General features: G+C 37.4%; 1 protein-coding gene across 2 annotated transcripts in view; it reads left to right on the top strand.

The window, feature by feature from the left end:
- Positions 1 to 23137, top strand: part of Smarca5 (SWI/SNF related, matrix associated, actin dependent regulator of chromatin, subfamily a, member 5) — a 36130-nt gene extending 12993 nt beyond the window's left edge. For both annotated transcript variants that reach the window (XM_059264317.1, XM_059264316.1), the window contains exons 9-24: positions 396 to 464; positions 3584 to 3693; positions 5037 to 5263; positions 7223 to 7344; positions 8563 to 8715; positions 10557 to 10689; positions 12193 to 12341; positions 13328 to 13447; positions 14248 to 14358; positions 14636 to 14749; positions 15154 to 15276; positions 18395 to 18527; positions 18633 to 18751; positions 19125 to 19337; positions 21932 to 22039; positions 22827 to 23137. In XM_059264317.1, coding sequence (XP_059120300.1) covers positions 396 to 464; positions 3584 to 3693; positions 5037 to 5263; positions 7223 to 7344; positions 8563 to 8715; positions 10557 to 10689; positions 12193 to 12341; positions 13328 to 13447; positions 14248 to 14358; positions 14636 to 14749; positions 15154 to 15276; positions 18395 to 18527; positions 18633 to 18751; positions 19125 to 19337; positions 21932 to 22039; positions 22827 to 22892 — 2070 coding nt within the window. In that variant the 3' untranslated portion in view covers positions 22893 to 23137. The remainder of the gene's footprint in view (positions 1 to 395; positions 465 to 3583; positions 3694 to 5036; positions 5264 to 7222; positions 7345 to 8562; positions 8716 to 10556; positions 10690 to 12192; positions 12342 to 13327; positions 13448 to 14247; positions 14359 to 14635; positions 14750 to 15153; positions 15277 to 18394; positions 18528 to 18632; positions 18752 to 19124; positions 19338 to 21931; positions 22040 to 22826) is intronic.
- The last annotated feature ends 297 nt before the right edge of the window (positions 23138 to 23434 follow it).

The following is a 23434-nucleotide window of genomic DNA, read 5'->3' as shown; positions in this document are numbered from 1 at the left end:
TTTGTGGAAAAAATGCTTAGGGGCCGGGTGGTGGTGGTGGTGCACGCCTTTAATCCCAGCACTCAGGAGGCAGAGCCCGCGGATCTCTGTGAGTTTGAGGCCAGCTTGGGCCACCAAGTGAGTTCCAGGAAAGGCGCAAAGCTACACAGAGAAACCCTATCTCGAAAAACCAAAAAAAAAAAAAAGTTTAGGGAATAATATGATTCAGCTACTTGTCCTGGAGCTAGTAGTAAACATGATAGTTGGAAAACAAGGGCTTCAACCTAATTGTTTTTTTGTGGCTCACAACTCATGTGCTATACTAATTCTAGAAATCATTTTTATATCTGATGCTCCAGGGCATTTATGGTTAATATTATTTTTGACCTTAAGATATTTTTTGTTTGTTGATCTAGGACTTTGATTCCTGGTTTGATACAAATAATTGCCTTGGGGATCAGAAGCTAGTTGAGAGGCTTCATATGGTAAGTATGGCTAGAACATATTTTTAATGGGAAGATATTTAAGTGAATTATTTTACTGTTAACAGAAGTATGATACAGAGTTATATTTGTTTGAATTTAAAATCTGTTTGAAATGACATTAAGGAGATGATGTGTGATGATTTTAGTGTTAGAACCTCGGATGTACTTCAATGAAGAAGAAAGAAGCCTTTTAGTCCACAGGTAAAAGTTGGTAGGGTAGATGAGGATGCTCTTGGCTCTCAGGATCAAGTAAGACAGTGTGTCCATGCCCTAGAAGTCCCTTCATGACCTAACATTAGGGCTTCAACATGGGTTGACATTTTGGTGTAGATAAAATATAGGGAGTAGGAGGAGGATAGACGGTTGTACTGTGTACTGTATAGTAGTCTGTTTAACAACATCCTTACACTTTCTCCTTGATGCCATATGTGACAGTAAACATGCTTATAAACATGGTAGAAGTTACCTGGGAGATGAACTCATGCCCTGCTCGCCTCTCACTACATCCCAATCTTTTCAGAATACGCCAGCTTTAATTTTACCTTTACCTAAATTTTCTGAAAACATCTGACTAATTCCACCTACTCTTGGTTCATTGTTTTTACTCTATCTAGAATCTCTGGTTTCTTTTTACATATCCTAAGACTGACTTACATCTACTACCTTCTTTATTGACCATCTAGGCTGAGGCAGGCCTAGGTACTTTGTGTATTCATTCCATGTTTAGTCATTTGATCATTTGACATTGTAAGACTTGTGCAGGCGACTGAAGTGTTGTCCTTGATGGATCCTAAGCACAAAGGCAGGAAACATGCTTATATACTTTTGCACAGTGCCTGGCTTCAGTGGGTAATTTTCTTCTATCTTCTCTTTCTCCTACTCTCCTTCCCTTTCCTTTTCTGCCTTTCTTAAGTTTTGTCGAGACATGATCTTGCTATGTAGCTGTGGCTGGCTTTAAAACAGGTAATCCTTATGCCACAGCCTCCCAAGTGTTGGGATTACAGGTATGAGCCCTTATGCTAGGTCTACTTTGACCTTTTTTTCTATATACATTAATTATACTTTTAAATTCTTGTGCATTGAGATTTTTTGTTAAGTATATCTGAGAATAGTGATAGGGTCCTAGGAACTTTTTTTTTTTTTTTTAATTAATTTATTTGATATACACAGAAGAGGGTGCCAGATCTTATGACAGATGGTTGTGAGCCACCATGTGGGTGCTGGGAATTGAACTCAGGACCTCTGGAAGAGCAGTCGTTGCTCTTAGCCTCTGAGCCATCTCTCCAGCCCCGGTCCTAGGAACTTTTAATTCAGATAGCAGTCAAGCATTTAAATGCTGTTTAGATTTTTTTTTTTTATTCAAAGGATTGAAAGTTTTGAAAGATTAGAGTGTTGATAAAATCTGAGTGATGAAAAATGAGGCAGAGTAATTTGATTTTTTTCCCTACCTTTCCCTCCCATATCCTTCATTTCATGGCTTCCCTTTAAGTAAATATCTAGGTACATGTAGGTAAAGCAAACTAAAGTACCTAGGCAATAGAGTCAAGTAGTTTTGGTATCTTTGTTAATTTTCTCAGAATAGTCTGAAGTGCTTTATTAACCCCAGGGAGAAGAGAAGTGATTTCTCTCCTTTGTCTTGCCCTTGCATTCTGAAATCCTCATTTATAGTGTCTGTGACACTATGACGAAAGTGGCATTTAGGAGTCAGCCTGGGAGGCTGATGACATGGCTCATACTACAGAAAGGTGCTTTGTTTTGGAGGCTTTGTGAGTGACCTGAGTTAAATCTCTGGCACCCACACCAAGGTGGAAGGAGAGAACTGACTTGACATGTTGTCTTGACCTCCACGTGTGTGCTATAGCATGTATACCATAGACATATACACATGCACAATAATAATACATTTTCTAAAACTCAGCCTGGATATTCTGAGGAATGATTTATCAGCTATATAACCCTACAAAACCAGTCCCTTACTCTCTACAAACTTCTACCTTAATAGCTTGCATTTTAATAATTTCAGAGTTCATGGATGTTGTGGTGATTTTTTTGGGGGGGGGGCAAACTTTCCGTGGGTTTATCCAGCTACATTTACCTGGACAATTTTAGAAGACACTAAGTAGGACTGGAGGTCTTCTTGTCTTGGCAATAGCTGGTGCTTGATTAGGCCTAGACTAGCTTTATTGTCTGCTGTAATCTGGTAAGAGTTGCTGATGGTTTTTCTTACCCATTTAAAATTTTTTTTGTGTTAAGTCAGTATTTTTATAAGCCAGTAAAACTAGTACAAAGAAGCTATAAAAACAATTTTTAGTTTTATTGTTATACTAAGCAGTACATTTTATAAAAAAACGAAAGAACTACTACTTTGTGAAACCTAGATACCAATCATAAACATTGAATAGAAAAAGTTGCAAGTGATAGGTAGATAATTTGTTGTATAAAATTAAAAAGTATTGTTTAAAAAGTAAGGATATTGCTTACTCTTAGGAAAGGATTGGGAAGGACTCAAGGATTTGTTAATTTTCTAGAGACTGAACTGAACTGGGTATTTTGTACTTGCCACATGGACTGCTTCTATAATGGGTGATTATTTAAAAGCTAGCTGTACAGCATCTAATCAATCAGTGTATATGTGCAAGTAACTTTTTTTTTTTCTCTTTTTCTCGAGACAGGGTTTCTCTATGTAGCTTTGTGCCTTTCCTGGAACTCACTTGGTAGCCCAGGCTGGCCTTGAACTCACAAAGATCCACCTGGCTCTGCCTCCCGAGTGCTGGGATTAAAGGCGTGCGCCACCACCACCACTACCGCCTGGCGCAAGTAACTTTTAAACTAGCATGAATTAGCAATTTTGAAAGTAGTTTTAAAACCTACCAGTTTCCTAGTATTTAATGAGACTATAGCAAGTATTATATAAATACTTACATATAGGATAAATAATGAAATTGTTACCTTTCAAGAATGCAGTAGTAATAAATTATGTATTTGGGACAGGGAAATCTTAAAAATTACTTGGTGTTCAAGCAAATTTCTTTTCCATGTATTTGGTACATAATTTTAAGATTTTGAAATAATATCAATATTGCAGATAAGGTTATCTTTTTCTTTTTGCCCTTTCTAAGGTTTTGCGTCCATTCCTCCTTCGTCGAATTAAAGCTGATGTTGAAAAGAGTTTGCCTCCAAAGAAAGAAGTAAAAATCTATGTGGGTCTTAGCAAAATGCAGAGGGAGTGGTATGTATTCTGAGATGCTTGACAGTACTGTTTTTCCTAGATTTTCATTTTACAGTCTTTAATGTCTTTATGGAATTACTGTTTAGTGGATTAAGCTTAGCTTGTTAATGCAGTGCCCAAAAAAGGTGTCAGGAGGCAAATCAGTACACCAGCCTGGCTTGCAGCATGGTTTCTGCTGCCCAGGATTATTCTGGTGGTGGGTACTCCTTCTCTCTGTTTTATTTCAGACGAGTGATAGAAACTAGAAATTTAATTTAGTTATCCTAACATTGAGAGGCTTGGTTCTATTAATTTCACCCGAAGTTCACTTAAAAACTGAATCATGGGACTGGAGAGATGGTTCAGTGGTTACGAGCACTGGCTACTCTTCCAGAGGACCCAAGTTCAATTCTCAGCACCCACATGATGGCTCACAGCTGTCTGTAACTCCAGTTCCAGGGGATCTGATACCCTCATCCAGACATGTGAAGGCAAAACAACAGTGCACATAAAATAAAAATAAATGAGAAACTGAGTCATGATTTCTGTACTTAAAAAGTATAGCATTTTTCTGTTCAGTCAGGAACAGTTCAGCTAATAAACAGAACAAAGCAAGATCCATGATACAAACAACAACAAAAAAAAAATGGTTCAGGATGTAATTCAATTGTTAGAGTGTTTATCTAACATGCACAAAATCCTGGGTTCAATCCTCATCACCACATAAACTAGGCGTGATGTAATCACCGCACTAGAAAGGCAGAGGTATGATATCAGGAGTACAAAATCATCTGTGGCTATGTAAGTTTGAGACTAGTCTGAGATAACCTTTCAAATATGCACACACACAAATATACGTGTATGTACACTTATATACACTTATGGATATGTAAAACTTTATGTACATTTGTTGTTTGATTGTTTTACACACACATATTACATGAAAATGTATCATTATTTTTATTCAACTGGACTATTTTGAACATTTACATAATGTCCTTAAGGTCCAAGGGCATAAATGTGAACATGTACTATAGGCAATAAAAACAGAAACAAGAAGTTACAGATGATAAGAAACCGTACCTTATGAATTGATGCTGTACACCAGCTACATAGTATATAGCATAATGATCCACCATTTAATGATGGGATGTATTCTGAGAAATACATCATTTTTAGTTTCGTTGTTGTACACATGAGAGACTTTTTATAAAATCTGTGTTGTACCTGTTTATTCCTAGATTGTTGGAAGCAATTTTCAGACAATGATTTTTCAAATTATTCTTAAGTGTTTTGTGATTGGTTTGGGTAAGGGGATCAAGTATGCAAAGTGTCAGGAATTAAATGTTTTTTCTTTTTAATAGGTATACTCGGATATTAATGAAGGATATAGACATATTAAACTCAGCAGGGAAGATGGACAAAATGAGGTTATTGAACATTCTGATGCAGTTGAGGAAATGCTGCAATCATCCGTATCTCTTCGATGGAGCTGAACCTGGTCCACCTTACACAACAGATATGCATCTAGTTACCAACAGTGGCAAAATGGTGGTATTAGACAAGCTGCTCCCTAAATTAAAAGAGCAAGGTATCTGTGTTACTGGCATTAAATTGAAAAGTAATGAAAACTTTATAAATTGTAATAGTAAGAGGGCAAAAGCACAACACTTTAAAATGTCTGTTCTGACAGTTTTTAAAGTTGAAGTATTGGATGCCAAATCCCCTTTCCCTAATTTTCATCCTTAACTCTCATAGAAGTTGGTAAATACTCAAGAGTAGTTACCATTCAGTTTATGTAGCTTTCTTAGATATTTAATCTTTTTATCATAAGATACCAGGAATGCCTTTCCTGAATACACATTTCCCAGTTCTTTTGTTTAGAAAGTGATGTTGCATACTTTTTTGGAGGTAGAGTCTTGGTATGTCCAGACTCTTCTTCCCTCTCACCCCATGTTGGGCGCCAAATGTCGGGGTGCTCTGTGTAGCTCAGGTTGGTTGAAGAAAGAAGACACTCCCACTCCAAGATGAAATTCTAAGATCTATGTGCCAGCAGAAAGGTCCAGCCTCTGTACTGAACCCAAACAGCCATACAAAGGCATAGTTATTGAAAGTTACACAAAATATTTCCTCATACCAAGATCCCTAATCTAATTAACATGTCTTACTAAAGAGCATCATGTGCCCCCATGACTCTAGTCCATTATGTATCGTTTGCAATACACAATAATACAAGAGCCTCACGTGTGCCTGAGATGTCTTGTGTCCAAAGTCATGGGATGGCTACAGTGCCCCTTCAATGAAGCAATTCTACAGATCATGGGACACAATCATTGTTTTCCACAAGGATTCTTCAAGGCCAAAGTACTTTTAAAGATGGTTTATTCATTGTAATGTCTACTCTGGATACAGTGACTGCTAAATTCCTATAACATTTTTATTGTGTTTTTTATAGAGCTTAAAATATTTACTTAAATGTATCATTTACAAGGACTCAAAGCATTCCTATTTACAGTATTCTGAATTTTTAATATGAGAGTGGCTGTCTGCATTATATATATTATATATATAATGTATGATACATATATATATAGTTCTAGATGAATTGAAGCATCTCATTCATTATAGCATTTTGTATATTATAGCTTTTAAAGAGAAATAGCAGCCCTAAATGAAATAGATTTCTGTTATCAAGAGTACAGTGAGCTTTCAGATTTCTCTAATTGTGTTGACAGGTAAGGTTTTTGAAGGAAAGATAGTTGTACAAATAGATGGACCTTGATAATGATGGCCAAAAACACCATTGTGGTTTTTGGCCTTTATTTTACTTTTTTATAATTGTTTATGGAGATAGCTGAATAGTTAAAAGATTGATTTGGTAGGTAGAAGTAGCAGGAACTTGTGGGACAATTACATTTTGGTGAGAGTGACATTGAACTCTAAGGAAATAGAGACCAGAAACGTCCAAGAACATATACATCAGGTTGTCAGCCTCAGTTTTGAGTTAGGCTCCTACCATAATCAGGTATTCTCAAAACAACTCCTTTGTCGTATGTTTTGCGGATGGTGTTCCATAGCTTGTGAGGAATCTAGAAGAATAATTTGAGTCATGGCAGATAAGTGAAGGACTTGTGTTATAAATATGAGGCACACATTTATGGTCTATTGAGTTAAAGTGTGTCTTCATAATTAGAATGGTACTAGGGATTTAGAGGGTTTTGGGGAGCTTAAGGGATCATGTTTAAAGAAAGGTGGTGTAGTGGTGGAAGACTTCTTTTAAATATATATGAGGGAACAGACTAATGATTCTGTCTCCTAAACCAGACAGCTTACCTTGTGTACTATACACGTTACTCTTTTTGTGCCATGATGGAAGACAGGTGGAGAATGACTGACCTGGGTGTTTACTAATGACATTTTTATCCTTTTAACTAAATAAGTAATTTGTAATTGATTGGTAATTTGTTAGTCTTACTTTCATTAGCCTTAAATTTTTAAATAAAAAGTTCTATTAGAAGTCTCTTGACAAAGGGCTGTTTATATCTGTCAGGTTCAAGAGTACTCATCTTCAGTCAGATGACAAGGGTGTTAGACATTTTGGAAGATTATTGCATGTGGAGAAATTATGAGTACTGTAGATTGGATGGGCAGACACCCCATGATGAGAGACAGGTAAGTAAAGAAGGCTGGGGAGATAAAAAAAATCAGATAAAATGATTCACTTTATTTTTTATGTTCTGTTAGCGTGTACCAAGTTAATATATGTTTGCATTGTATTGTATTAGAATATTTGATTTTTTTAAATACCTTTTTTCTTTTATAATTTATTTTGTGTATATGGGTATTTTGCCTGCATGTCTGTCTACACCTTGTGTGTTCCTGGTGCCCAAGGTGGCCAGAAGTGGGCATTGGAGCCCTGGGACTGGAGTTACAGATGGTTGTGAGCTGTCATATGGGTGCTGGGAATCAAACAAGGGTCCTCTGGAAGAGCAGCCAGTGCTCCTAACTACTGAGCCATCATTTCAGTCAGGGATTTATATACAGTGGTATTTGCTCCGCCCATGACCTTGGGCTATATGGCCCGAAGGAGGCTGTGCTTCCTGCTGTTGTATGTGACTTCTTATAAGGGAAGGGAGAAGGGCCAGGTGTCCCTTCTTCCTGGATCCTTCTCCTCTGCTCCTGCCTGAGAGGTGGACTTGCTCCCAGTCAGATCATAGGGATGGCAAGCCCAGCTAGCTCAGGCGGTAGAGCATGAGACTCTTAATCTCAGGGTCATGGATTCGTGGCCCATGTTGGGCGCCACTTATTAAGATCAATCCACATGAGTCTTAAATGGTTAACAGAATTTATTAAAATATAAATTGAGGAAATACACTCATGAATATAGAAAGGATTAGAGAGCTGAAGTCGTCCTCTAATCTGACTGGGAGCAAATCCACCTCACAGGCAGGAGCAGGGAGAAGGGGCATGTGACCCTTATAAGAGGTCACAAAAAATGGTAGGAAGCACTGCCTCCTTCAGGCCCTTTAGCCGCAGGTCATGGGCAGAGCAAATATCACTACATTTATATATGCCAGGCTGGTTTGGAGTTCACTGTGTAAAAGAGTATGATCTTGAGCTTTTGATCTTTCTGCCTCTTCATGAGTGCTGAGGTTATAGATATGTACTGCCATGCCCTAGATAAAATAATTTTCTAAGCCAACCGTCATGATGTGCACTTGCTCCCAGCTGCTTGGAAAACTGCAGTAGGAGCATGTGGTGGAGTGTGCCTTTAATCTCAGCACCCAGGAGGTAGAGGCGGGTCTACTTAGTGAGATTACAAAAAAGAATATCCCATCCCACAGCAAATACAACAAAAATTTCTTAACACTTGTTATTTTATTCCTATAGGACTCCATCAATGCATACAATGAGCCAAATAGCACCAAGTTTGTTTTTATGCTAAGCACACGTGCTGGTGGTCTGGGCATCAATCTTGCAACTGCTGATGTAGTAATTTTATATGATTCAGATTGGAATCCCCAAGTAGATCTTCAGGCTATGGTAAGAGATAACAAATAAATACTTGTGTGCCTAGTAAATGTCTTAGGTAGAGTCCATTTATTCTATAAACCTCCCTGATTTAACCTAGTAGAATTTTCTTTTTTCTTTTTAAAATTCAGTTATTTAGAAAGTGTGGACACATCTCTGCCTGGTGCATATGTGGAGGTCAGAGGATAACTCAGGGAGTCTGTTTCACCATCTGGTTTCCAGGGATTGACTCAGTTCATCAACTATCTCCTCAGTTACAGCATTCTTTATTTTTATAAATATATAGTATTTTAAACTAGTCTTAGATATAGTATCATGCATGTATATAGGTTTTTTTGATCATATGCATCTCTCGTTCCCCTACCTCTTCCTCTCCTCATGGACTCATTCTAATATATCCTTCCTTCTCAACTTCATGTTTGTTTGTTTGTTTGTTTTCCAGTAGCCCAGTGAGCCCAATTAGCGCACCTGTTTATCAGGCCATGTACTGGACCAAGGGCAACTTAGCAGTGGCTACACCCAGAGAAAAAAAGATTCTCCCTTCCCCTAGTAATAGTACTTGCCAGTAGCTCCTTGGGTAGGGATGGGGTCTCAACAGCTGGAATTCTGGCAGGTAACCACAACTGCTATAGGTCAGTGCCTGCAATGGACACGTTATATACAGGAGACAGCATTTCAGTGTTCCTCTCCATTCTCCCACCTTTACCTCCCACCTCCTTTTGATGTTCTTTGAGAGCCTTTGACTGGGGTGGGAGGTTGATAAAGATTTAGAGCTGAACACCCACTGTCATGTCATAGAATTTTCTTTCTTTGGCCTAATAGTTCAGTGAAGGTATTTTGAATACTCTGGTGAATGAGAGGATCAGTAAATAAGTATAGTTGTGCTTTAGGAGAAAAGGGAAGTCAGTTTGGTGAGTAGCTAGCTTATCTGCCATTTGGGACACCTAAAATTTATGCCCATTTTTGGAGTGTCTGACCAAATGAGGAAGTTGATTATAAGGTCAAGAACGTTCATGACCCACAGACTAATGTGAAATACACAGGTTCTGACTATTGATTTGACGTAGAGTTGGTGTTTGTAAGTGCAACTTTGAGATACCTGCACTGGTCACTTTTGTGTTGTACTCTTTGTAAGAGTGGTTAAGGGAAATTGATAAATTATTAGAAATACGATGTTTTGTTGGAGGTATGCAGTTTGTGAGTTTACCAGAAATTAACATGCAAATTAATTGGATTGAAGGTATTTAGCTAGTTGAGTAGTATTTAAATATTTTTATATCATTTGTGAAGAACATTTTTTATTTTCCTAATAAGTGACATTTAAGATTTCATTAATTTTGCCAGGCGGTGGTGGCATATGCCTTTAATCCCAACACCCTAGAGGCAGAGGCAGGTGGATCTCTGAGTTCAAGGCCAGCCTGGTCTACAGAGCGAGTTCCAGGACAGCCAGGTCTACAGAGAAACCCTGACTCAAAATAGAAAAACAAAAACAGATTTCATTAACTTTGTGAAGGAAAAGATTTTGACATTAAACTTACGTAAAAGAAACAATTATCAAACTGAAGTATTAGTTACAGTTTTGCCTGTTAGCTAGTGTCATTATATTTGCGTTACTCATATGGTTGGCCTTGTCTATTAAACAACTGTGGTTTCCAGTCTTAGGAAGCTGGCCTTGTATTTAATTTGATCAAATCTGAGAATTTAAGAAATATTTATGTAGTATGAATTTGTTATTTTATAGGTGTTATATTTTATACTTAATAAGTATTTTAATTTTGCTTCTCATTGTACATGTTTGTATATTATTTCACTTTTTAATTTTATTCAAAATGACAACAATTCAATTTTCCTAGGACCGAGCGCATAGAATTGGACAAACGAAGACTGTCCGAGTGTTTCGCTTTATAACTGATAACACTGTAGAAGAAAGAATTGTAGAACGTGCCGAGATGAAGCTCAGACTGGATTCGATAGTCATTCAACAAGGTGAGGCCTAGAACTTTTAGGTAATTCCCTAAGTTGGGTTGGCAGTGACATGTTTCTGTCTGATGCTTTTCTGAGATGAGATTTTAAGCACCTGGAATCCAACTAACAGCCAAGAAAGATGGTTTATATTCCAGATATTTTAAACTTTAATTTTGTTGTTAAGAAAGTAGGTTTTGAGCTTGGGTAAGTTGATTTTAGTATTTACTAGCTAGCAGTTTCCTTTTGCCTGAAACTCATATTTCACGTAAGTGGAAATAAAAGTAATGTTTAAATTTTTTAAAGAGTTAAATGGGGTAATATAGAAAATGTGTGACATTCAGCACAGCGTACATTAAATAGAGCTGTGGTGATGATTTACAAGCACTGGGGGATACTGAAGAAATGAAAGATAAAAAGTGTTTTACTTTTTTCTTATCTGAAAATATGCCAGGCACTGTTGTTACTGCTGAGACTAAAGCAACAAGTTGACCAAGTATGCTTATTTTTAAGGAAATTAACAGTTTAGTAGAGAGAGACTCTTGACTAGACACAGGACTAGAGAGGGTGGGACTTTATTTGACTCGTTTGAAGGAAACTTCAAGTTCTTGTATCAGATCAACCTTTAGGAATATATGCTTTGCCTGTATTTGTGAAAACACTAATAAGATTGGCTAAATTCCTACCATTTGAAGATCTTCATTTAATTTATTAATGTTGAATTCTTTTCTGTGATCAGACTAAATTTTCAAAAGCTTTGGGTTCCTCATATCTAGACATTTTGTGATTTTTTTTTTGAGGTAGGGTGGGGAGACAAGGTCTCACTGTGTAGCCCTGGCTAGCCTAGAATTTGCTAAATAGACTAGGCTGGCCTTGACTCATAGTGGATTTCCTAACTCTGCTTTCCCAGGATTGGGGTTAAAGGCACCTGTTCTTATATAAAACCAAAACACAAGCAAGATTTGTGTATTTCAGTTTTCTAAGAAAAAGCTGATTGGGAAAAATGAGCAATAGCATATTTCCGATATGATATTTCTTATGTTTATAATGTTTACAAATGTTAAAATTTGTGAGATTCCCTTTTAACATTGATTTTCTTTCTTTTTGTTTGTTTGTCTCACTAATATCCCTGGCTGTCCTGGAACTCACTATGTAAATCAGGCTGGCCTCAAACTCAGAGATAATGCCTACCTCTGCCTCCCAAGTGCTGGGATTAAGTGCATGTACCAATAGGCTCAGCAACTTGATTTTCAAATATCTCAAATACTATATTCTTCAAAAAGCATTTTATTGAGCCAATATATAGTAGGTAACATTATATAATATTTAAGCTTTAGAAATATTTAAAAACTTACCCAGCTGAAAAATGTGACATTAAATTTAATGTACTAGTGAGTTTGATCACTTGTAAATTAACAGTAAACAGGAATGAGGTAAAGCTATAAGGTTGTTGCCTCTGACATTTAAAAATTTAAGTTTATAGTAAAAGCTTAAAATTAATATCATACAACACATCTTATTTTTCAGGGAGGCTTGTAGATCAGAACCTGAACAAAATTGGGAAAGATGAAATGCTTCAAATGATTCGACATGGGGCCACACATGTGTTTGCATCAAAAGAAAGTGAAATCACTGATGAGGATATTGATGGTATTTTGGAAAGAGGTGCAAAGAAGGTAAGATGCATAATAAATGATAATGTTTTATAATAGAAATTCTTTATGTATAAACTGATGACATGATATGGTATCCGTGGTATGGTTAAGGGGAAGTTTTTTTTTTTAATCGTAGCTAAAGAGAACAGCCAGAGCATCTGGAGGAGTCCAGAGCAGAGGAAGAAGTAGACTGAACATGGCAGCAGAGCAGACATGGCCAGGGCTGGGGAAGTAGCAGAGAGTAGAGAGCATAGTGAGACTAGCAGGAACTGAAGGGGAGAATAGCCAGGCTATAAGAAGGATGAGTAGCTGGCAGGAGGGCAGCCCGGGAGCTGAGGGAGTTTACATAGGTGGGGAAGGGAGAAAGGCTAGGGTGCTAGCATGGTAGCATGGACTTTGTGATACAGGGAGCCTGGAGGTCAGCATGTGCTTTGTTATGCTGATAGGTGCCACGGGGAGGAGGCTGCCATACTATATTCCCTTTGGTAGCTGGAACTGGCTTGACAAGTTCCTGAGGAATGCTGGCTTTAATCTAGCTGCCAGAAATCTTCCTATAGTCCAGGTTGAGCTCATTTCTGGATTTTTGGATGTCTTTTGGAGTTTGGGATATTTGAATTTGCTTTGAACCTAACAGTTTAGACCAAAACTACTTGAGAAAATACTTTCTGTGTGAATTACCATCTTTTTTTTTCTATAAAAAGCTTTTGTATAACTGTAAAGTCTAATCTTTTTATTTTTTATTTATTTATTTTATGTGTATGGGTGTACATACACATACATAATGAGTGTGCTTGTTGCCTAAGGAGGCCAGGAAAGGGCATTGGATCCCCTGGAACTGGAGTTAAATAGAGCTGTGGGCTATCTTGTGAACTGAACCAGGTTGTCGGGAAGAGCAACAAGTGCTCTGACTGCTAAGCCATTTTTCTAGCCCCAAAAGTCGAATCCATTTTGACTACAGGTCTTAATATTATTTTGCTTTCAATATAATGAGTGTTTTTTCTATATAGACTGCAGAGATGAATGAAAAGCTCTCCAAGATGGGTGAAAGCTCACTTAGAAACTTTACAATGGATACAGAGTCCAGTGTTTATAACTTTGAAGGGGAAGACTACAGAGAGAAACAGAAGGTATTTATTTTAGAATGGAGTTTTACTGAAAACTTGGAGTCTTGTGTTAGTTGTGAGACTTCATAAGTATTATTTCAAACAGCAACCAGTTTTGTTTATTCACATTATAGATTTTTCATTGTTTAAGTAGTGTTTTAGCTTGTAAGATCTGATTTGTTTACTTGCTTATTTATTTGGAGTCTTACCACAGCCCTGAGTGGCCACCCTTGCTTTATATTTGAGGGTGGCCTTGAACTCTCCTAATCTCCTGCCTTTATGTCCCCAGTGCTGGCATCACGGATGTGTGCCACTATGCTAGTTTTGGAGTGTTTTTAATTTATATGGTAAAGTTTATTATATACTGTTAGTGAATGTATTATTGTATGGGGTTAGTATAATTGGGGTACTTGAAAGTAAACTAAGTGGCAATAAAAAGGCCATAGGCTATTTTTCTTAGAACTTGAATTGATTTAAATGATTTCATTTCATTAGCAATATTTGCTACTACAGAGAAAAATTGGGAAATTCGATATGGAAAGAATATGTTACTTTTTAAAAACATTTAGACATATTAAACATAGTCTCAGAAGTTTTTCTAAGAAAATTGTTTTTTTTTTCCTACTTATTTGGGTTGTAGCATATAAAAGTATTACAGATTCTGTCTTGTGTTTTAATTACATGGTATAAGAAATACTGTAGTCTTCACCTTTATAGAATTCATAGTTCAGTATTTTGTCAATATCTTTTTATTCATATATCATTAGACAATTGACTGCTGTATATAATGAAATTAGTGATTTGAATTCTTTCCCGCACCCTAGATTGCATTCACAGAGTGGATTGAACCACCTAAACGAGAGAGGAAAGCCAACTATGCTGTTGACGCCTATTTCAGGGAAGCTCTCCGTGTTAGTGAGCCGAAAGCTCCCAAGGTAGAGTGACAGACAGCATGGAGACTCTGTGATGTCGTGGCAGTTACATTGTGTTTTGTCAGATTCTTAGAGCAAAAGAGAATGGAGGATTAGGTTTTGTGTGATTTTTTTTTTTTTAATTTGTTTAAATTTTGGTTAATGTCAGTTTATTTTTATTAAAAGATGAATTCTGTTCCTTGGAGAATTGGCTGTCATGGTTTAGGAATTAATATAGGTAGATGTGTGTGTTTGTATTTTCTGTTTCTTAATGGACGATACTGTTTTTATTTTTCCTTAGGCACCTCGACCTCCAAAACAACCAAATGTTCAGGATTTCCAGTTCTTTCCTCCACGTTTATTTGAATTGCTAGAAAAAGAAATCCTGTATTACAGGAAAACTATCGGGTACAAGGTGATTGAAATTCTTCTCTTTGTATTTTCTACTCAGAAACCACAAAGGCACAACTACTTAATGACATTTGCTTGACTAACTGAGCCTAGTAGGAAATACTGTTATTTGCTCTAGTATCTGAACTTTCTGAGTTTTCATTGAAAAGAAAAAAATTAATGAGTAATACTTTTTAAAATGTACCATTGGAGCTGGGTGGTGGTGGCGCACGCCTTTAATCTTAGCACTCGGGAAGCAGAGCCAGGTGGATCTCTGTGAGTTTGAGGCCAGCCTGGTCTACAGAGGGAGATCAGGACAGGCAACAAAACTACACAGAGAAACCCTGTCTCAAAAAACAAAAAGAGAGAATTTAGTCTGTTAAGCCCCTTAAAATTTACCAATTGATGGCATTGGAAAACATCTGTTAGGTGCCTCGGAGTCCTGACCTACCTAACGCAGCACAGGCACAGAAAGAAGAACAACTTAAAATTGATGAAGCGGAGCCCCTGAATGATGAGGAGCTGGAGGAGAAGGAGAAGCTTCTGACCCAGGTACAGCCTTGGAGTGGCACAGTCATATTGTGTAAAGTACTGTTGTAGGTGTGTGGAGACCACACAGTGCAACTCTCTGCCGGAGAGTTAGTGTGACCCAGCACTGGAGTGCTTCCCCAGTGTGTGCGGTGCTCTAGGTGCGCTCTCTAGCACTGAGGAAGTAGCTGGGTGATTCAGCATGGGGAAGGAAGCTGGAACACAGGCTGCTTGTGATTTTCATTCCCAGTTGAGCTTAGAGACATGTAACCGGTAGTTGCCATTCTTTAGAACTTACCTTCAGTAATGCCAGCTTTCTGTGAGTTCCGTACTTCCGAGTTATCTCAGGTACAGTTTTCTATTTGGTACCTAATTGAAAACACTTTTAGAATGTTGTGTAGTCACTGTCCTTGGTACTGTGTTACATAAGGATATTTAACACCAACTCTACATCATTGGGTTGAGCACATTCTTCCCCATACACCTCCCCTTCCCCTTTCCACCTTTGTTAGTCCTCTCTGTTCCTTTCTCCCTCTGCATTCATGTCGTATGTACATAAGTCATTTTAAGTGTCTATAAAACCTAGATGCAACAAATGAGAGAATACGTAGTGTTTGTCTTGGTGTTGGCTTCATTCTCTTAATATGATTATCTCCAGTTGCATCCATATTTCTGTAAACAGTGTAACTATTGTTTATGGCTGAAAAAATTTCCACACACTACTTGTTCTACATTTTCATTATCCATTCCTCTGTAGTTGGCCCTATAATTAGTTCTTGAGAATGACTGCTGAATAAGCATTGGTGTACAAGTATCTCAGATATATTGACTTGGAATCTTGGGTAAAAACTGCCGTACAGGGAGCTGGAGAGATGGCTCAGAGGTTACATTTGTTCTTGCAGAGGACCAGGGTTTCAGTCAAAGCCCCTACATGGCAGGCGGCAGCTCACAAACGTCAACTCTAGTTCCAGAACACACATGATATAAACATACATTTGTGCAGATACACTTATACATATAAAATTAAATAAATACGTCTTTTAAAAAAACCTGCTATATTGGCTTCTATAGTGGTCGGACTCATTTAAATTCCCATCAACAGCATATAATGATTTCTTATTTGTTCACATCTTTGGCAATATGCGATATTTTCTTCATGATTGCCATTCTAATGTGAGATAAAATTACAATGTCATTTTAATTTGTATTTCTCTGATGGCTAGCAAAGTTGGGTAGTTTACGTATGTTCATTATTTATTTGTATTGGTATTTATATGTGTGTTCATATTTTATTTTCTGTAAGCAGTTTATCTCCTTAGCCTATTACTTAATACGGTTCTTTGTGTTTTGGGGTCTAATTTTTTTTGAGTTCTTTGTATATTCTAGATATTAATCCTCTGTCAGATGTATTCTGCTTAATATTTTGTTTTAATTCTTTAGGGTTCAAACCTTTGAGAATCTGGTCTTATATTTTTGATTGTAAACCTAGCCTTTAACGGCTGAGCCATCTTTCCAACCTGAGAATCTGGTCTTCGACCTACCCTTTTTTAAAAATTAAATGTATTAGCCAGGTGGTAGTGGCACTAAGAATTTAGTCTGGCTGGGTGATGGTGGTGCACACCTTTAAACCCAGCACTCAGGAGGTAGAGACAGGCGGCTTTCTGTGAGTTCGAGGCCAGCCTGGTCTACAGAGTACATTCCAGGACAGCCAGAGCTGTTACACAGAGAAACCCTGTGTCCCCCCCCCCCCAAAAAAAAAAAAAACAAAAAAACAAAAAGGGGGAAAAATTTATTATTTCACACACACACACACAACATTTTTTCAACTCTTGCTTCCAACATCTCTCTCTAATCCTTTCCACCACTGTCAAACCCCACCCTAGTCCCATTGTTGTGACCCACTGATCTGTCTGTGAGCTTGGGTGTGGAACTATCCATTGGAACATGGTAGTCTCACCACTGCCTGCACAGCTGAACACGTCCGCTCCGTAAATAGCTGGTAGTCCTCCATTGATGGGTAGAGCCTTATGAGTTCCTCCATCCTTTACTTTATATCAACAGGTCCAGTTTTGTGCAGGCTTATTGCAAACAACTGCAGCTGCTGTTAGTTCCTGATTGTAATGACTCTTTTATGCTCAGAAGGTAGCAGCATTTCACAGCTGCTCTCCTTGTCATCTGGCTTTTACATACATCCTTTCTGGCACTGTGCAGGCCAGCCAGCAGGGAGGAAGCTTCTAGTTGACTTCCAGCTTGAGTCCTCTATGTCTTGTAGCCAAAATGTGTGCTGTCTTCAGCAATAGGTTCTCATCTAGTTCTGGTGGGCAACCAGGAACAATGGCACTAGCCTGTGTTGTTTTGGGGCTTTTGAGCCTTCCTGACTAACAACTTACAGGGAGCTATCACACATCTGGCAATGGGGGTTTCGTTTGATCTCTTTGACTTCTGGGATCAGCGGTAATCCACCCATGTAGAATACCTTTGTGTAGATGCTTAAACAACAACAACAACAACAAAATACATTTAATGTATTTTTGTGTTCATGTGTGTGGACAACTTGAGGGAGTCAATTCTTTTTACCATGTAGATTCTGGAGATTGAAATTCAAGTCAGGTACTGTCTCACTGGTTCTTTTTTAAATAGTTTCATAGGGTGTAGCATGTAGAGTAGTAGGTTCCATATGACTTTGTACATCTTCAGTTTTGGTTAACCCACTCCCTTCTGTTTCTCCTGCCCCTCTTTTCTCATTTAATCATTACCCCAATGCTTCTCTCCCCCCCCCCCCCCGACTTCACATGTTCTTTTAAGCTTTGTTTTTTTTTCTACTTGGTCATTTTTGCTATCAGTTATTTACTTTTCCTTCCCAAATCCTAATAGTATTTCAAAGCTAAAAAAGATGTCATTGAACCTTTTCATGCAGCATTCCTTACTGTTTCCATTTAGAGTTAGTTGCTCAGATTTCTGAGAAATATATAGCATGCTGGTACACACATGTAAAAGTGTGTACATGAAAAGTTAACTGCTCCAAACTCTTAGTTAAGATAAAGTTATTTTTTTCTGTAATACCAAATGTATTTGTAAGTATAGTAGCATTATTTTCTAAATTTATGTCCTGTGATTAAACATTTTGCTTGTTGCTGTTTAGGGGTTTACTAATTGGAATAAGAGAGATTTTAACCAGTTTATCAAAGCGAATGAGAAGTGGGGTCGTGATGATATTGAAAATATAGCCAGAGAAGTAGAAGGCAAGACTCCAGAAGAAGTCATTGAATACTCAGGTAATCATCACTCTCTAAAAGTTGAGTAGAGGGTTTTAGAAGCTTCCTGTTTTCTTTTTTATAATTTTCCTTTTCCTCCATTTATTCTAATTTATGTGCTTACAGCTGTGTTCTGGGAAAGATGCAATGAGCTCCAGGACATAGAGAAGATTATGGCTCAGATTGAAAGGGGAGAGGCAAGAATTCAAAGAAGAATAAGTATCAAGAAAGCACTAGATACAAAGGTACTTTGTATATTCATAAGTACGGTAGCTAGTATAAGTCCAGTCTGTGAATATGATGAGGTAACCTTGTTAAAGAAAAAGTAATTACTGTTTAAATTTTAAATTCTACCATAACTTTTATTAAAATAGTTTACCCGAATATTACATTGATAACCTAGTTTAAAGGTGCTGGACTTGCTTCTGCCTAAGTAGTGTCAGAAAGCTTAGACCTCATTTCTCTCAGTAACAATAATGAGAAACTATAAAGTACTGTAGGACAGAGGGCAGAAGAGGCCCTAGATGGGAGAACATTTATGGTTAATTATAGTAAGTTCGAAGTGTGGATTCCATAGGACTTGTGTTTTATATTATATATATATATAAACTTTCATAGATTGGACGGTACAAAGCACCCTTTCATCAGCTAAGAATATCGTATGGAACTAACAAAGGAAAAAACTACACTGAAGAAGAGGATCGATTTCTCATCTGTATGCTGCACAAGCTTGGATTTGACAAGGAAAATGTTTATGATGAGTTACGACAATGCATTCGCAACTCCCCTCAGTTCAGATTTGATTGGTTTCTCAAGTCCAGAACTGCAATGGTGAGTGTCCAAGGTTTTTTGTGTAGTGCAGCCGAGTTCAGAATAAGTACATTCAGTATTTGTTAACTTTTTAAAAACATCCTTGAAGTAGATTTTTACTTTGTTTCAGAAATTAAATAATTTCCTCTATTTTTCTCAGCCACAGTTTGAAAATTTAGAGGTAATATGAAAAGCTGCTGTCTCCTCCTTTAATGTGTGTATGTTTTAACATTGCTTTATACTACAGGACTAGTTTTTGCTATTAGCTTAGTCAGGTTCTAAGTGAGGAGAAATTCTATCAGGTTCACCTGCACATGATGACTTTTAGGTTTGCATCTATCTGTCTTATCAGGATGCTGAATCTGGGTTCTTTTAAAATAGCTGATTGGCCTAGAACAATGTTCTTTATACTGATTTAAGATTGGGTTACTGGTTGAAATATTAAGGCAACTCCACGTAGTTAAAAGGGAGGTTTATTTTGTGGGGTAACTTACAAGTGAAGGGATAGGTTACAGGGTCTGGGAAAGGTGAAGCACAGTCCAGCGTTCTCTGGAGAACTCTGCTCGGTCTACCTCCAGCGTCCAGGATCCAGGAACAAAGAGAACCAGTCCATCCCGATCTTGGGTCTTCAGGGGTCCTGTCTCCACTCCGCCTTGTAGGTGTGACAGTTACCGAAGCTTCATTGAGGGTGGTACTGCCAGGGCAAAGCTGGACTGGCTACCCACTACATCTCCCCCTTTTGTCTAAATAAGAAGGTCCTAACCTAATACAAGACTATATACAATAGGAAGGGTTATCAAATATTGTCCAGGAGTAGTAAGTCTGGAGCATGGGTAAATGGCATGTTACAAAGATTACTCCAAAAGGTGTCCTATCCTAAAGAACCTGAATCTAATACTTAATATGTTCTATCTAAGATATTATATATATATACACACACACACACACACTAAGTTGTAACTATAACTGCTAGTCTTCAATCCCATCAAAGACCTGAGAAGGAATATAATGATAATTGAGAAATGGAAGATGGATGCAAGCAACTTTCGGGAATCTTGCAAGAGTGGACAGAGACAGCTGGCAGCCTGGACAGTCACCTAATGTTTCTCAGCATTGTTGTTGTATTCAAATTGGCTACAGGTCTAGAGTATCTGACAGACCATTTTCAGAAGTAGGAATTCTGAAAGACCATCTTACCCTGTCTTGGCAGAGTTCAGTAGTCATTTTTCCTTGTGTCCTGCTTGTCCAGAAAGGACAGCATTCGTACTGTCAGCCGTCGAGGCAAGGGCTGTTCTTTGCCCAGTAGGCCATTTTGTGCCAAGAAGACATTAAACTTCCAAATGGAAATGTCTTAGAAGCTCAACATTCTCCGGGATCAAATTGGTGCTGCCAGGAATTTTAAGTTATTTAAATGCCATATTCTCTAGGTCCATGAAGTGTTTGAAGATTACCTGTCCATCCGACCTATGTATCTATAAATCTGGATAACCTAACTAACATAACTATAGAGATGACAAGCATAGGTGACTATAAATCTATTATGTCCTATCTATGGAAATAACCTAAGGACTAAGGCTTCATGTAAACAAGGTAAACAGTCTGTAAGCAAATGTACGGTAAAGGATGATGACTTCAAAATTGTGACAATACACAAAATACCTTTAACAGAGGTAGGAATGTATAGTACAATATGCAATATGACAATAATCCTGAATATGTATCAATATACAAAATATTCTAAACAGAGATAGTACATACAGTATGACAGATATAAATTTACATTTGTATCAATATACAAATATTTCAAATAAGAGTAGAAATATATGTACATTACAACAAATATAGTTCTGTGTTTGTATAAATATAAAAATAGTTTACATTTGTATCAACATACAAGAATCCATAACAGTGCAAATTATCTAAGGCTGTTATTTTACTAAATTTGTTTACTAGTATATACAATAATCTATCATAATGTCTTATACCTATCCATCCCACTTTTTCTTTTTTGTTTTTTGTTATGTTTTGAATTCTGTATGTTAACCTTTAAATATAAATAGTCCAGAGCAATAACTATATGTGTTAGATGTTCATTTTCACTGCGTTAATACCTAAATGATCAGTGGAGGAATGATTTGTGAAGACTATACACTAGTATGGAACTGTTTATCTGTTTGTTTATTGGGAGCTAGTGTCCAACCATATGTTAGTGCAGCTTTAAAGAGTGAAGTAAAAACATTAAATATTTGCTTTTTTGTATCCTCATAGAATAGTCTGTGAATAAACATTAACTTCCTTTTGCTTGCTTTTATTAGTCTATTGGGAATATATGGATGACTTTTGTAACATTTTTTTTTTTTTTTTTTTTTTGTTTTTCGAGACAGGGTTTCTCTGTGTAGCTTTGCGCCTTTCCTGGGACTCACTTGGTAGCCCAGGCTGGCCTCGAACTCACAGAGATCCGCCTGCCTCTGCCTCCCGAGTGCTGGGATTAAAGGCGTGCGCCACCACCGCCCGGCCGACTTTTGTAACATTTTAAAACATATCTATTTAGATACTGAAGTCCCGACAATATGTAGTTGGAATTAAAAAGTTTACTGTGTATATTTACAATGCAGGAGCTCCAGAGGAGGTGTAATACCTTAATTACTTTGATTGAAAGAGAAAATATGGAACTAGAAGAAAAGGAGAAGGCAGAGAAAAAGAAAAGAGGACCAAAGCCTTCAGTGAGTGTTCACTAATATGTAAAATGTATAAATTATCTGAGTGCAGTTTGTGTGTGTGTGTGTGTGTGTGTTAGTATATTGTGAGGCAGAGGTTGACAATCAGGTGCCACCTTATTTTTTGAGACACGGGTCTCACTGAATTTAGAGCTTGCCATTTTGGCTAGGCTGGCTGTCCTGTCCACCTCTTCTTCCCTACCCCATACCCCTCACCGATGGGGTTGTCTGGGTTTTACTGGGTTTTTTGGCTCAGAACTCAGGTCCACGTGCTTTCTTGACAAGCAGTTTACCCACTAGCCGTGTCTTCAGAAACCCCACCACTACTTCTCTTTAGAGTATTTGAACACGGTTGGCATTTCTTGTGTTAGGTTTTGTCTTTTTTCTTTGTAAATAATACATTTGAGTCACCAGAAAATAGAAACTGAGTTTGATGCACTACATATGGAAAAGCATGTCTGCTGATTGCCAAGAGTGCACATTTTTCTTATTATTGAAACTGGAGGAGACTGAGGGATATTAGGAACACAAGAGCTTTGGTTGTTTTCTAAGCTCTGATTCACTGTCTTAGTCATGTGTTAGCAACTTGAATGCATTTCAGGAGGAAGCAGGCATCATGTTACTAATAATGGTAAAATGTTTGGAGATGTGATAGTGGTTTTTAAAGATCATTGTGTAGCCCTGGAGAAAAGTCTTATACTGTCCTGTCCTATGTTAGTTACTGTTAATGTGCTACATGAGTTCATATTATTTTAATCTTGTCACGAGAACTAATTGTTGTGTTTGTTTATAGACACAGAAACGTAAAATGGATGGTGCCCCCGATGGTCGAGGAAGAAAAAAGAAGCTGAAACTATGAACACATATTTGTCTTATAATCACTAAACTAGTAGTTCTTTAATTTACGGGTCTTCATAAGATGTGCTGTACAGTGCTCAACTGTTATGTCATTCAGACATCAGCTCCATCTGCTTACTGAGCTAGAAACATAGGATGTAGTTTCACTTTTTTAAATGCAACAGCTGTGCTGAAATTTTTTTTTATCATTAACACTTGAAGTAATAAAACAGGCTTCATTTATTAATAAATGTTTCATTTGATTTATTTTTCTATTAGTTTCATTTGTAAGGATTGTGGCTTTTTATTGGCTACGACTTTTAACACTTGTATGGCTTAAAAACAAGCAAACAAGTAAAAAAAATGACAAAGAACATTTGTCCTTTCATCTCCATTTACTTGTGTAATTTTACTTCACATTCTTTGCCTTTAATGATTTTTTTTTTTGTAGTACTATTGAGTCTCATCTGGAAAGATTGTGTAAATTGCATTCTTGCTTATTATAGATGGGGGAAGGCAAGACAAGTTAAAATGATTTCTATGCATATTTCTATTTCACTTTCC

This window comes from Peromyscus eremicus, chromosome 5 (assembly GCF_949786415.1).
Source record: "Peromyscus eremicus chromosome 5, PerEre_H2_v1, whole genome shotgun sequence".
Lineage (NCBI taxonomy): Eukaryota > Metazoa > Chordata > Mammalia > Rodentia > Cricetidae > Peromyscus > Peromyscus eremicus.
The sequence above is the reverse complement of the archived record's forward strand: the minus strand, read 5'-3'. Positions and strand labels throughout refer to the sequence as shown.